The sequence below is a fragment of the Ptychodera flava genome, chromosome 13, assembly GCF_041260155.1.
Source record: "Ptychodera flava strain L36383 chromosome 13, AS_Pfla_20210202, whole genome shotgun sequence".
NCBI classification, from domain to species: Eukaryota; Metazoa; Hemichordata; class Enteropneusta; family Ptychoderidae; genus Ptychodera; species Ptychodera flava.
In genome coordinates this window covers 28152849-28169336 of record NC_091940.1, presented here as the reverse complement: position 1 = coordinate 28169336, position 16488 = coordinate 28152849, and the positions used below count along the sequence as shown (strand labels likewise).

Below are 16488 nucleotides of genomic sequence, written 5' to 3'. Positions count from 1 at the left end.
GAGGATGTGCATGAATGTTTTCATATTGCAAAAGTTGAGTCGATTGTGTTTCCGACCTTGCGTAGCATACATAGACACATACTTTGTACTTTTACATCATTATTTAAGGCGCATGGTGGAAAGAGAGAGAGGGGGTCACTCAAAATATGAAGAACAGTACCTTGAATTACACAGAAACGTTGGGCCAATTGTTCTAAAGTATTGTCCGGCATTTTTCTTCCGTGACACTTTGCATGCCGCTGCTACAGCATATAAAACAATGGGTGAGTTGAAATTCATAATGGTTTCAGTGTCGATGAATACAAAAAGTCATCTCTAAAAATCAATATTTGACAACAGCTGTAGCCCATATCATATCCTGCGGGGCAGTGTCTGCCATGTCCGGAAAAGTGGTAGTATTGAGTCTAAAACTTTGAGCATGGTATGTTATCGCACATTAGGTAAAAATGACGTTAGCAGTATCTCTGTATTTCAGGGTCCTTCTTAAACTCGGTTCAAGTCTGTGATTTGTGAGAGTTTGAGCGGAATGAACACGATTATCTATGTTCTGTTTTCACGTGAAACGCGTGACATCATCATCGTATTTAGCATACTGGGAGGAGTTACATCTCGATCCCCAAGAGATGTGCAGAAAACCCACATGGCGTTGTTGATAAACTGTCGAGTGCGATCATTCCCAACAAAGCCAGCACGACTTCTGATCATCAGCGAAAACGTAATTGAGCCTTCCACTATGCAGGCCATATCAACTTTCTGATCGCTGACGAACACAATTTTCATTCCTCTTTCGTTCAACTTCTGGGCTTGCTCTTTTGAATTCATTAGAGCAATATGTTTGCGGAGGGGGAGGGGGAGGGGGAGGGGGTCAATCAGTACAGTTTTGTCCGGAGCGATGAAAATCAGAACAATGTGGGGCGACCTCGTACGTCAGTGATTTACCGCTACCAATTCAGTTGGTGCGCACACGACTCTGGACAACTTTTCTCTGGTAATCTCGCATGATTTGCGACGGTCGATGAGTTTTAAAACGCGGTTGATGTGCAAATTTATGCCATATTTGCTAAGCGTTTCTCTACCATGTAACTTACTCAATATCGAAGTGGATGCGTTCTTCTTATAGGCCAGAATAACAGGGGGAGGACTTTCAATCATTTTGTATTTGCGTTACATCACTGTGTACACAGTCCGTCCAGCCACCGGTACTGTGCAAGGAGTCCAAGTCGGTGAGGCCGGCAAAAAGTAACTCACTACTGCGCAGACTCAACGGTAACGTGTACAATCGCTAGGAAAAGCTGGCATGGGCTGCCTAATTCCAAATAGGTTTGTATGAAATAAAAGAAACACAAGAGAAACTATTACAAATGATTTTTTTTTTAAATCACCGACTTGAACCATGTCTAGGTACATCTTATCTTCCAATACTTGTTAAAGTGCACCAAGAAGGACACACTAACTGGTTGTATCCAACTCATCTGATTGTGACATGAATGTGGCTGGATAAGGATCAAAGTTATTACTTAGTCATTAGAGGTCAGGTGTGATTTAGTGTTCTAGATATCACCAAAAGACACAATTTCAACGTTAATTTTTCAAAGAAAATATTGAAGGGAGACTCCCGCACCTCAGTGTCTCCTGCAGTCTGCTCGTTTCATCTGCTCATTCAACATGAATTAGAGAAATGTTCATGTATATGGATACCCATTTTTCTTTAAAGCTGTCCCAGTATTCTTTAGCAGTGACTAACGTAAAAGATTAAATATATATCAGTCATAGAACATGAGAAACAAATAAATCAATTTTGATAATGTAATTTTGAAATGATATGGCTAGAATCTGATGTAAATATAAGCGGCACCAGTCAAAATCACTTTGTTAGAATCCTACACGATTGTTTTCAAACACAAACAAACACACACGAACACACACACAAACACACCTTTATATGAACAGAAACACAATACATGCTTATCAATTGTAAATGATTGATGTCCCGTCTATTTGAAGAACATTCAATATCCCTGTTTACACTTCCCCAAGATACCGCATAGGAATTTGCTGTCTTTGTCGAGGCCCTAGATAGAGTTTCTCTGGAGCCAGGAACTACTAAAAATTAGTGGAACATGATGCCAGTTTGTGTATTGTTACTTGTCGCTAAATACACTTCGGATGGCCCCTGTCCCTGTGACGTAAATATTCTATGCAACACGGGCTGTCCGCCTCTTACCAATACTCACAAGCAACTGCAGTTTTGTGTTGGCGTCGCTTTAGAGTCTTCTCACCATACTGTATCTGTGACCTTTGATCTATGTGCTACCTCCATTTTGTTGAGAATGTTCAACAGTGAATTTGAATGATTATACCCTTCGACAAGTGTTTTCAGTTTACGTTCGGTTCGGCGTGAGCGCAGACTTACCATTTAATGCTATCTCTATCATACAAAGGGATAATTGGTTTTACCGTCGGGGGATGATAGTGATACTAAATATAGGTCACAGATTGAGGATGTGTCACTACCATCAACGTTTCAGTCATTTCATCTTAGAAGCCCCAAAGTCCTCGTCACAAATTTGTATTTAATCAGAATGTTATCCACCTAACATAGTCATATAAAAAGCGAATGCTGTAATATCATAATCATTTGACAAACTCCTCGAATATGTTATTGCACAATCATTTTTATTTAATCTAAGTAGGAATCAAAATATGTCAGAACTACACATGATGTTTTAGTTCACGGAACTCTGCGTCGGAATCCGAAATTTCCTCATTCGATACAGTGTCAACAAATATTCTATAAAATCAGCCAGTTTACATAGTTAACCTCAAACATGAAAGAAAGAGAAGTAAAGCATAACTAACTTTCATACTACTCCCTGTTAGAATATATATGTATCAAATTTTTTTTAAAAAAGGCCTAATGAATGAAACACTGTACTTCCAACGAACTCTGGCATTGTCACTTTCCACGGGAACATCATGAATATTGTCGGTTTAGTTTTCGTTCGCTAGATGTAAATGTAGATGTAAATAGTACACATATGTTTATCTACCATTTGTATAATTATTAACACATTTTTTCATACACATTTATAGATACGGAACGCATATTAACATATAAAATATTCTGTTTCAAATATTACTCATTTGGCACAGCATATTGCCGTGCTCGTGATTGTTCGTGATCTTGCATTTGCTCGATCGATAGCACTTTTGTGTCGCTTAAATATAGGTCTGCGTGAGCGTAGACATTAGTGGAAGGTAAATAATTACACATCAGACTGGACGACTTGTACCCGACTTGTGTGGATCCGATGTGGGCGGTTGTTTAGACATTGTTGGAGTTACATGCAGCTGTATGGTCTTGGACTGTTGGCAGCACTTCTTCCTTTGTTTGTATTGGTGATAACGTATGCCGCCCATAATACCAAAGAACCCTCCAATCATGCCTCCCATGACCCCACCGATCATGCCGCCGACAGCTGGCAAGACAGACGAACAGGCGAGTTAGAAGAACAGAAAACCGGAAACGCAGCAACACATTATTAATGACATCATTACTGACCCTGCATGTTACGGTGTAAGTAGACTTTAAGAGGAAAAAATCATAAAATACATCCTCGTTCAAGCAAAAATCAAATGCTAAGTAACGAACGCCTGATTTTACGGTTTTTTTCTTTCCTTTGTTTTACTTCCGTGTTTACGTAGCTCTAAAAAGTTTAGGGTCGGCAGATAAAAATAGGGTAGGTCGGATTATCGGAACAGCACAAGTTTTTTTTTGTTCGGCCTTAGCAGGAAGTTGGCATGGTTGAAGTCAAGTGCTCCAATCCAGTATCGACTTTGATGTTTTTCTAAGGTGGAAAACGGCATTGGACATATAAGGATGTATAAATATGTGAAATGGAAAACCGCGAAGTTTTATTTTGCATAAATATCAATGATAGTGAGAAAAGTTGGTAACAAATATTAGTCCCATAGTGATTCATACCTAATACTATACCCACTCACTTGCTCTACGTAGATGCCCACGTCCTCACTACATGTGTATCTACAATCCATTACACCGAAAATCAAATCGAAACCAATAATGCTAATCAAGTTGGTAAGCTTTATTTATGCACACTTTACATGGTCACACATCTGGCCAGTGTTCCTGCTAATTATTGCTAAATCTGCAATGCTTGTTTCGTTATATTAAAACTGTGATTCAACATTGCAAAGGGCCAGTAACAGTGACATCGCAACGTCGTCGACTAGCAGCCATGTTGGATTTAATCTGGACACAAATCGACGTGCATGAATACGACTTTGAGTTATATTCTTATACCGACTTTGAAGCAAATGACTACAAGGATGTCTAGTTATAGTTTAAGACATGAAAATGTGAAAAGGAATTTACGTGCATATCTATGATATAAACTGACAAACGACCTCAAAAGAGGGATAAAACTGCAGCAAGTGAAAATGAAAACAGTACTGACGAAGGGTTGCACCCGAAACGTCTGCGTTTTCATTCTCTGCGATTTGCAAGTGTTTTTTTATTCCCGCTGGTCGGTAAGTATTTTACTGTATTTGTTTTAACTTGTTACAGTTTTTATCCTATGCCTTTTAACAAGTATTTTATCTCTCGCTGGTCGGCCAATTTTTTACTATGATATATACTTATGCGCTTATACAAACATCGAAGGAAATCGGTACTGGCATCTTTAAGAAAAGCATGCAGACAGATGGACAGACATTTCTGGAATGTTAAGACACGCTGACTTACTGATTTATATGGATGATGCAGAAATTATAGGATTTCTGATAACCCTGCTTGTTAGATAATACAAGGGAGAAGTAGGCAGGCTGGCAGGGATTCATAAAGATTAGTGCCAATTCATCGATGGCATTAGTTGATTCCAATGAGATGAAAGTTAACGGTACAAGAACATGACTAAATTCCTGTTCATCGTTTCAATGCAGAAACACGAAGAACCACGTTAAAGAAAAAAAAAGTACCTGAGCTCATGATAAACTTTCATTTTTTTATGTTCTATCGTCCTTGGAAGAAAGTCACAATTCTTTTCAGGGTCATTTATGCTTCACTTATCTCAGAAAATAGTCAACGATAAGAATGTTTTCTATATATTTAGGTCTACTTTGTTTTAGGCTTTGAAATGGATCATAAGTTGATTTTTAATAGAAATTCCTCTTTTTTATATTTTTGTTGAGAATGATTTTTACAGATTAGCCGTCTTTCAAAAATAATAAAAAAATCTATTTTCAAACTTACACGAACCATCCCCACCACAGTGAGACTCATCCGAACCATCTGGGCAGTGTCTGCTGCGATCGCACCTCAATAAATACGATATGCATTGACCACTGTCACAGCGAAATTCGCCAGAGCCGTAGCAGTCAGAACCATTTGCTGTAAAAAGAACGTCTGGACGATTACGTTGTGTTCCTCTTGAAGTGACTGATGACACCTGACAAATCTTGCAGTCGAGAGAAATAATTATTTGAGTAGATAGATTACATAATTTGGCAATATATCGTAGCTCTGTGCTTTTTTGTTGTGCTATTTTAGACGAAGCTCTACTCGAATCCTGAAAAGTGTCCGTGTTATTTCAGTAACGGCGTTCGTGCGTACGACAGTGACATTTCAGGCAATATTCTTATGTGTGATACTTGAGCGAAAACCTAAATAGAAGTGCATTAAGAATAAAATTACGGACTGTATAAAACTATTGGCATCGAAGTCACATTAGAGTGAACAAGCCAAGGGTGACTATTTTTCTCAGTGGTAGTTAACAGCCAAGTGGAAGAAATTGTAAACAAGGGTATTTACAGTCTTTTAAAATGTAATTATAGTATTTAAAACAAATGTTAGCGGAATAAAATGTTTGTGAGAAAAGTGATGCTGTTCGCAACTTCCCATTCATCAGACTTTTAAAGCTACCCCTCCCAATTAGAGCTTTTTCTCCTCTCTGCTTCCACATCTCAAAACTCCCAGTGCCCTTCATAGTTTCATAGTCACGTGACATAGTCACATGCAGCCATTCATGAGTCGCAATATCTCTACATCACACCCAAGGGGCCGGGGCATACTTGAAGTCAGACATTTATCGAACATTTGAGAGAAAATGATGTACTTACGATAGTAGAACAGGAAATAATTAGCCTCAAAGCCTTTGTAAGATTTTGAGGGCCGTGAAGTGACATCAAAGTGTAGACTGGTGTTGAGAGAAAGCTCCACCGTAGTTTCAGTTTGACTGCCGTCTCCACAATACGTGTACTCGGTGATCCCATCTGTCAAGACGAGTACGTCCCCATCGTCACAGCCTGTTTATAAAAGATGTGTAAAAAGACCGTTTCTTTCTCGCTTTTATCCGCTTGATATGTAAACCTGGTGAGTGTTTTGCAAATTTGACTTTAATTAATTTGCTGTTTGGTCTTAACGCGTACACTCCGAAATCACCCTTTTCTTGTTGCATCTCCGGTTTTACAGACACCGAGGAAATCACCCGTGAGAGTAAACTTTTAAAGCACTTCTGATTTCGATAGGATAGTCGTCTTTTATTTTACATTGACACTTGAAATAAAGTTTCCGTCATCCAAAGAGCAAATGCTTTCCTCACCTCCACTAGGATTGTTGTTATAGATATCGACCTCAGTAAATCTGATCATGATGTTCGTGAAGGGACTCAGAGGAAGGAATGTCAAGGAATACTGCGATGGTGGGACGATCCCATCATGATAAGAACTCGGATAACCGTCGTGTGATTTGATGACTCCTCTGATAGACCCTACGTATGAGGCTGACCCCATTACTGAAATATCAATGAGACAATATTATAAGCCAAGTAAGTGCGGGTAACATTTGACATTTATTTTCAGATTTACAGCATGGTTAACAACAGTTTCTTGGTCTTCTTCTCACTACATGTGGCCAGTACTCAATTTGTTAGCACTGACTGCATACATGTATGTGTGTCCTACATGGTTGGTTTTGATTACAAAATTTGGCGAACTTGAATTCAATTGACAACAATAACATCACATACTGACACTCTGCATTGACAAACGAAAAACTTGGCACTGACTGTGCTGTTGGATGTTTACCAACGAATTGTTGTTGATACATGGAGCAAAAATACATACATACATACATACATACATACATACATACATACATACATACATACATACATACATACATACATACATACATACATACATACATACATACATACATACGATGAATAAAAGGCCAATAAATAAATAAAAATAACTAAATGTAAGTACAATACACACCATATATATATATATATATATATATATATATATATATATATATATACAAAATAACAAAACGCAAAAGTATTAGGCTAAGCTTAATATTTTCGAAGTATTGAAATTAACCCTTGATTTATGATGTCAAGTGAGATACTAACAACCAATTATGAATTGACTCACCGTGTAGAGTGCTAAAGATATTTGCATATGTTTGATAGAAAATTATGCGTACAAAGTTGTCCAAAAAGGCATACTTATGCAATAATTTTCTTCATTTAAAAGTATATCCACGAGAACGATATGAGCTTGAATATGATCAACAAACTGATATTATTACATCTGACCTCTGAACAAATGATCAAGCAAATTGGCGTCTTTTTGGAATTTGTTCTCCTCATTCCCTAAGATAGTCTGTGAACTTTATCTAAGTCAACCAGACAGTCAAAGAAAGACAACAGAGAGACACACAGACTGCACAGCATACTGCACAGCATAACATGGAAAAGGGTCGTAGGTCGCAGTGCGCCTGAGCGCCCGCACACGACTGAATCTTTCAGTCTAAGCAGCACACACATAGGAAAACAAAAGCTAACCAAGAATTAACAGTGAAGAGAAAGCAGATAAAACACTGAGAAAAAAGCGGCAAACGACTGACTTTATTTCAATGAATGCAAATCACAATTGCAAAGATTGTTTGACAAACCTGAAACATCTGGTCCGTAGGTAATGTCAGCCAAACTGCCCTGAAATGATATGTACGTTGCGTAGAATCCTTCATTCGTTCCCGAACTGTCGGACTCAAATACCAAGTACAGCTTGTTACCTGTCGACGTGAAGTCACTTGGAATAGACGAACCCGTGTATGTTGCATGAGACACATACCTGTTTGTGTCAGCGCCGTCGTACACATGTAAAAAATCACGTCCCTTTTCAGTTTTAAACATATTAAATGTAAGCTGAAATAGAAAAAGAGTTAATATGCTATTTGTCTTGAATGCTGAAAGTATCTACACATTTCTTATCATTTCATTAGGGTAAAACCCTGATTGTCAAGTTCATGATAAAGAAGTATTCTCGTCAGCTCCCGGATCAATGCCATGATACTTAGTAATTTGTTGTGATATTACCATCCAGCACAGGTGGTCATTGTTTCCCGGTCTACTGCGTTAGTCCATCCTTGTATTGTCAAAATGAATTTTCAGTACACCAACAAAGTGGCTCATGCTTACTGTGTTGAATACATTCACACGCCCGGGGAAATGAGATAAGCGTCAACAATGCTAGACCTATTCTTGCTCTTGTCATACAATAAAACAACAGCATTACTGATCATGGAGGGGACCGCATAATCAGGAACGGACCATTGATATAAGTTATGCATCTGATATTCGTATCTAGCGTAAAATGGAACTAAATCATTAGTCTACAGACATTTAAAAAATCTTCAAAACAAGCTCATTAACATAGAAAGGCCGACTCGGAATACTGATCGACAGGTTGAGCACTTCACTTTCATAGTAAGAATAATATGGGAAATTGATTATTAAAACAGCAGATTGTCAATAAATCATTAATTTGCACATGGAACAGAGGTAACGAGACTAACAAGGCATGTTTCTGAAATATATATTCCTTTTTTGTCATCCACAAGTCCATATTTTGGTTGATATCAGGCATTCTAGTCTTTAATGAATTAAAGAACTTAATGATTACCAATCTTTAATTACTGGAAGACAAAGAAGGCCATGTCGTACTCAAAAGTGAGATCTCAGAGAATTACCCGTACACCTTTTGTTTGAAGGTAGTACTCTACAGATTTTGGTCTTGCGCATTTAACCACTGTAACAAGACAGAAATCGAGCATCATTAGCGGCAGAAAGGTTGCCCGTCGGAAGAGAAAATGAGGGGTGGGGGACAAAAAACAGCTGAGGCTGTTCGGGGGATGGGGCTTGAAAATTCCAGCGAACCATTAAAGGATGGGGGCTTTCACTCAATGCAAATCATGCCCGACCCGATAATCACGCTAAACGGGACAGAAAACATTTCTTTCCTAAACTAGTTTTTTGAGGTTATCAAATGGAAGAGCATTGTTTCTATTGTCGATGATCATTTACATTTTGTAATTGTGGACACTGTAATGCTGACTGTCAGAGTGAGGTAATGAGAAATGAGAGCAACAGATGGCTATCAGTGGCATACTAAAAAGGTAGACAAAAGACTGAGAAAGACATTCAGGCAAATAAATCAAATTTTAACAGATATACACGATGCTAGTTCTATATTGATTTTTCTATTGTTTGCCTAGCAGACTCTATAACATACATACATACATACATACATACATACATACATACATACATACATACATACATACATACATACATACAGATATCCAGATATCTTCTATGTATGTGAGAGCCTATAGGATATGTTCGTGCTGGTTTGCTCTACATCTTTATGTTGGCGGTGGTTTGACACAGAAAATTTCTTGTCAACAGAGGGGTATCTGAAAATTTTGGCTACCAAATCGATAGAATATTTCCCTCTGCCGTTAATTGTGCTCGTTACCTTAATACGTGCCATACTGCTATGGTACCTTTCACCCGAGAAACAACGTGTTGAATCAGACTGTCGTTCTGGGTCGTGACAGTACTACTAAACAGGCATTCGCACTATATTCACCATCGCAATTGAACAGCAATAGAAGTAGATAGTAAGCAACTACAGCGACGCTAAAGTGTACAGTACAACTTCGAGCATAGAAGCAAATTAGAATAATAAAACTTACAAGAATTCTGTAGTTCAAGGGCACCTCCACAAGGTAATGGCAATCAGCGTTGTTGCCATAGTTGCCAGGGTAGTTAGGGGAACTGAGCACTCCCCCGACTCCGGCGTAGGTGCCACCACAGTCACCAGTAGCTCGTTGAACTGAAAAGAAACCGTATAGATAACAGATGCTAGTTAGCCATAAGTTGACAAGGAAAAAACAGCGCTTTAATTGGCAAACATCATAGTAAAGCTGGATGTAAACTATAGTACACTCTTACACTAGTCGGCTAATGAAAGAATAATGTGGTATTGTTTCAAAGAACAACTAGATATGAACTGAAAATGCTCACGTCTTTCATTATATATTGCTGTTTTGTGTACATTTAAACTTTTGCCACATGTCTGTAACTTCATTGAAAGTGTTCATGATCAACGTCATGAACAATATTCACCACATCATATCAGATATGCAAATTATAAACTAACTGATATGGAAATGCGAAATGACTTTCAATATTGTTTTACCTGGTATCAACTATGTACATAGCATATTTCACCAACTGTGATCAAGGAAATCCCGGTATATATCCCTAATTAGGAAAGTTCATTAAATATGTAAATTGGGAATTGGCTGCAAAAACTGCTTAATGACTTTGAATATTGTTGTATTATAGTATCCTCAATGTACGTAGCAAGTTTCGTCAATCGAGATATATATTCCTATTTAGAATAGTTCATTAAATATGCAAATTAGGAATTTCCTGAGGTTTAAATGCTTAATAACTTCCATTAATGTTGTATCATAGTATCTTCAATGTGCATAGCAAGTTTCATCATCTTTGGTCATGTCAATTCAGATAAATATCCCTAATTAGGAAAGTTCATTAAATATGCAAATTAGGAATTATATTTAATGTCATCCCTTATTACCTTTCACAGTTAATACATGTTGATGTGTTCACCATTTGTAGAAAATCTTATTAAATTGTGTGCCGTCGTTCTCAATGTATATCTGTTTTTTCTAAAATCATTAATTATGCAAATGAGCAAAAAGTATGCAAATGCAAACAACACCCACCAAAAACTAATTAGTTCTTGCCATTTGCTAACTGAATCTATGTACCAGATTTGATTCTGTTCTGATTAGCCGTTTTTGAGATATCGGACCAACAGACAGACAATCAAACAGACATCGCTGCGATATACACTCACGTGTGTGAACACATGAGCTAATAAAATAGGATTTCAATGACGCTTTAGAAGTCGATCACCCAATTTATGAAGTATTAATCGAACTATAGTTGCGGGTTTCATTTTCCAGTATCCGCGCCCTATATTGTAAAATTTGCCAAGTTTATCGTAAGCGGCTGTCTCAGGGTTTCACCTGCAGTACAAAAGAAATCCTTATTTTGGTCTTATCTAATATTGTTTCTAGGGTAACAGTAGAAGCCAGCAAAATCAAAGCCTGGAACAAACATTTCGGTCGGTCGGGATTTAGGAGAGATTATCGAACAGCATGACTTCGCAAATTATCACAAACACGGCACATGTTCAGGCTGAAACAGTCCAGTATTTTATTCAAGCTGACAATGACGCTCTGTGAAGTCGGTTTACTGTTGCGGCCATATCATATACAGTATAATATAGGATAACTTTTATTTAGCTGAAAGAATTTATTCACGTCTTTGTAAGCGACGATATCATTAAGAATATCTTAAGCCGATTACAGTCGTCCGATTAAAGTAAATAACCGTTTTTAGTGCTTTCATTTAAGTTTGAGAAAGCAGTTGTGCATATTGCACTTTGAACGACATATTCAGCTGAATCGAAGCGACGCGTTTACCAATATGTAATCTGATTGATATAACTACATGTATTTTCGCCGCTGTGACTAATATATGTCATGGGCTTTCACCAGTTGTGCGAATAATACAATAGGTAACGTGGAATAAAGCATGGTGCAGTACATTTAGTTCTATATACAGATCTAAATTATTTGAGTGTTCAAGGCTTTCCCTCAAACTGTGATTTAAATAACTTGCTCGGCATCTCAAGCATAAAAGCTTTGGCGTCTTGACAAAAGCGGAGTCGAAAAAAATTCATGAGGACAATTTAAAAACTAATTCAATTTTTTAAAACAAAGAGGATACTGATAATTGATACTGGTCAGAGAAGTCATATCTTTGTGAGCACGACACAAATTTTACAAACGTTTTCAATTCGTTTTTAATTCTCAGCAAAATAAGGTTAGTATTTGGCTGTCTCGTGGTGGAATCGTCCGTCAACCTTCAATACACGGCAGCATGATCGAATAATAATGGCTGTCCTGAAAGGTTCATGGTGTACTGTTACTTGTCACAGGGGTTTTCAAACCGTTTCCATACATAGCGATGTCATCCACTGGACCCTATTGTAAAGTCAATATTTGCATAACACAGACTATTGATATAGGTGCCAGCCTAACGTTCGTAAATCACCAGTGAGGTCACCTTCACCTGATTTGACCTGTTCACACGTATAGCGTATCATATTACCGCAGCAAATAATTGGAGAGTTTCCGCATATTACAATGGCGCAGTGTAATTTCTACCGGTCACTTATTCACAAACGGATCATTAGGGTCGATTGACACGTTGTCAGCTTGAAAGATACATACCAAATATATATATGATTTACCTTAATTCTCCCGATATATCCTAAATTTTTGAAACCGGCGACATATTTTGCAAGTCTTGCTATGGAATCCCAGCCACGGATTTTGTAAATTGCTCACTCAGAAAATCGTTCAGTTGAGTTTCCGGCACCAGGTGATATTACACTGATGCCTTTTCGGCGACTAAAAATGTCCTAAACTCCGATTATTAAAACAATCGTAAACGTTGGTTCTCTTGGCAGTGTTTAGATACTTTGTAGCAGGGTTTCGTAAATTAAGTCAGCCATCTTGGCGGTACCATTGCCGGGCCAAACGACTTACCCCTATCGAGCACTCTGGTTTCTATCGTCAACCTTGAATCGGCCTCGGTCTTCAATGCGGTATGTACACTTCGCAAATCACACAACCGAGCGTTTTGAAATATAAATAGTACCAGAACCGAGCATGCTACACTCCTTTCCATCTTGCTGATGGAATCGCCCTTTTCTGCACAGTTGTTGACCTTACTACACTTGCTTTCAAGTTAACGGGTCATTAGTGGCAACAGGTATTCAAGAAGTGGCACGCACATGAAACGCGCATGAATATTAGTCACAGTGTGATGACGTCACAAACGCTGTATGGTAACACAGACACCCAGTCACTGCGGCTCTGACTATGTTATAAAGTTCAATAGAAATACTAAATTTTCCCTTTCATTCAATCACTTTTAAGATCCCAGACTGCTTAGTAATTCTGTTCGGTGACGCAAGAGGGGGGGGGGTGTTAAGCTGACAAGATTGTCGGCACTGAGAGAGCATCAGTGGAGTCTTTTCATTTTAGGTGCGATGCTGTCTGACATGTTTTACAACAAATTGGCTGTCACTCAAAAATGTCGTACACTTGTGACAGGTTTTCTAAAGGAAGTATGCGCCTTTCTCAAAGTAGTTTGTGAAAGAAATTAATACTTTAATTTGCTCAAACTTCCTCTGTGAGACTTTCACAGCATATTTTCTCAAAAATAATTTTTTGCAAAGATTCATTAAATTCACGTAAAGTTTCATAAATTTTTTAACCAAAGATCAAAATATTGGTTGGGTTCACCTTTGCGCATGCGAAGCCGTCGTAGTTGGGTGAGAAAGAAGTGTAAATTTATCATGCAAATTTATGCATATTACGCGATATCTGGCTTTTTTCTCCCATGTTCAACATTTCAAAAAAAATAAACCTATTCTAGCTGGGAAAAATTTGGAAAAAAGTTCACATTATGTTCTTTGAACACAATATAACAAAACTTGAATTGTCTTCCGTGAAAAAGTTCTTACACTAAGAGTCATTTCAATTGTGTTTTTCATGATTTTAATAAATATTTTTGAACTTCAGTCTTTCAACCTTTGCCGTTTAAAACTTAAAGTAGACAATACTAGAAAATGTTATTTTTCTGATTATACCATTTCAAAGTAGTATTAAAGTTCATAAAGTATGATCACATTTATATTTGAATTAACTTTAATCATCAATACATTTAGGTTTTCTACTCCAGATGTGTACCATCTTCATCCTCCGAGAAAACTATTTCTCCCACACTAAATTTTAGATTATCTTTTTTGAAAAGATACAGTATAAGAGGTTGTTCATGTCATCTTTGACAACAAACATTACTTTGAAAAAAGTCTCGACTATGTGCATCGCTAATTTGAAGATTACTATACGTCTGATTAGAAACATGTTCGTATCAATTTTAAGTCAGTATACCATAAACCAAAGTAAACATTTCTATGTATCGAAACGGTTTATACCCTTCCTCCGAAACGTTACAAGTCCCCCGTGCGCATGTCAGTATATTGGTCATCATCCGATCTTACTGACGAGTTGAAACCCATATGATTCTTCCACGAGTAAGACCAAACCTTATCTAATTTTGTAGTGAAGATTGTAATCACCACTTTACAGCTCGATGGTAAATTAATCTCTTTTTAACTGTAAACTTTCACCAACATTGTCAAAGATGAAATGGAAGAGACTAAAAAGCCATGCATTTCTGAAAGTCAACTATAGTTCGATCTTTTTATGTCACTTACTCTACTGTGATTCAATACGCAAATTTTACCAATAATTCAAAAATGGGGAAGATGTCTGAGTACTGACTTTAGCTACTCAAACATGAAGGCAGTTGGCGGCCCTGCAGTGACGTAAAGTTAACCCAGAGTTTAGACAATTTTTTTCTCCTTGTCTGTGAACGGACCAACTTAAGTTCATCTTATCTCAAAGCGTGCTTCCATATGCAAATACGGCTACTACACATCGACTGTCATGACGCACTGTGTTCGCACTTGTCACTTGCCCATGCACTCGTGTAGTGAAAAGTAGCTCAACCATTCACGAAGTGGTGAGGCTAAGTTCCATTAAAACGAAGGTCATACTCAAACTCGCGCCTTTATCAGCATGTGTCACACCTGAGAGTTGACAAAATTTGTTTGAGTTGTGCTAGGCGTGACTATAAGAAAAGTATATTGTCAAACAGCATGAAAGTCTGTGCCTAAACTGACAATTAAAATGTTCCTCACTTTCGTTCCACTGAGACCTCTTAACCTGGTCGCGATAGTTCGCTCAGATAGGTGGTATTTACTTCTAAATGTACAATACAAAGCGATCTCACAATCATATCAGTTGGCACAACAGTTCCGCCAACAACAATATTTATTACCCAAGAATAAATCAACAACAACAGCGGTATTCGCAGATACCCCCGTATTGTACAATGATTGACAACTCGCTAACAAGTATAGCAAAGATTGACAGTAACACATCAAAGAAATTGTTTCCGTGACGTCACAATTTACTTGAATAACACTGAAAACATGATAGCTATGTGCTAGTAAGCCTTAATGTCTTTGAACTGGCTGTATTCACAACACATAGAAATACACCAGTTCTCTGTTCATATGGTGTGCACTCAAAACAAACTCAGCAGTCTAATAGTGACAACTCTACAGTATTTCCGGTCACTATGACAAATAAAAGTTATCTCAAAGTTTGAACACACTGTAGTAATTTTACAAGTGTACAGAAAATAAAAGTAGCCTATAGCAGTGAGGCTTTAACTCTAAACTGATACTCGAACAATGCAACAGTTCAGTATAATTCGGTAAACACTAAACGTCAACCTGAACTCAGTTGTAGTTCTATCAAACTAATACAACAGATTTTCAGTGTCAGACAACTTGTACAAACACTCATACTATTCTAAGCCTTCTTGTAGGGAAATAACAATCGCCCACTTTTAGAACCAATTTCACCCACGATCCAAACTATAAACGTCCCTCCAAGCGGCAAAGAATCACTCATACAAAATCGACTTACAATCGTGTGTGTGTGATTATTAAAGCACGATTTCGATTCCGCCGAGAGTTCGGATTTGTAGGCAAAGTTTACACAGTTCGAAGGACGAGAATCTTTGTTGTCCTACAAGCGTGTATATCTACTAAACCTGATCGTTACTGTTCCTGACGTCCGGTCCGGTAGCGCGGCGTAGCGTTGAAGGTGCATAGAAGTTCCATATACAGGCTGGTGAGTTCCCACTCGCGCCGAAGCTTCCGGTCTGTCCTTTCACTCGTAGCTACGTCACTCGCCCACACGTGGTTGGGGCTTGATGGATCGTTGTGTCAGAAATTGTCTCTCTTACCACATATGAATGTTCTCTAAATGTTCTTGAGTCTCACCCATACTAGACGGTGTGATGGTTGAGTCAGTTCCGACGTTCACAACGTCGGAACAGAAAGTTTGAAATTCGACTATACACAAGTCGC

At 38.0% G+C, this 16488-nt stretch overlaps 1 protein-coding gene across 1 annotated transcript; it reads right to left on the bottom strand.

Moving 5' to 3' along the window:
- Window positions 1–2655: 2655 nt before the first annotated feature.
- LOC139148045 (scavenger receptor cysteine-rich domain-containing protein DMBT1-like) lies at window positions 2656–13275 on the bottom strand. The gene is made up of 7 exons (XM_070719315.1): window positions 13022–13275; window positions 10067–10206; window positions 7982–8234; window positions 6621–6812; window positions 6139–6324; window positions 5273–5410; window positions 2656–3479 (listed from the first exon to the last, which is right to left on the bottom strand). The coding sequence occupies exons 1-7, from the start codon at window positions 13161–13163 to the stop codon at window positions 3274–3276; spliced, it is 1257 nt and encodes a 418-aa protein (XP_070575416.1). The 5' UTR covers window positions 13164–13275; the 3' UTR covers window positions 2656–3273.
- Window positions 13276–16488: the final 3213 nt, after the last annotated feature.

What these genes read in the sequence shown, in the direction of transcription:
- LOC139148045 (XM_070719315.1), bottom strand. Translation starts at nt 13,163, where the DNA reads ATGGAAAGGAGTGTAGCATGCTCGGTTCTGGTACTATTTATATTTCAA. An exon ending in CCTTGAACTACAGAATTCTT is followed by an intron (nt 8,235 to 10,066) that starts GTAAGTTTTATT and finishes TTTCTATTTCAG; the next exon opens with CTTACATTTAATATGTTTAA. An exon ending in TTATTTCCTGTTCTACTATC is followed by an intron (nt 5,411 to 6,138) that starts GTAAGTACATCA and finishes TTCTTTTTACAG; the next exon opens with CAAATGGTTCTGACTGCTAC.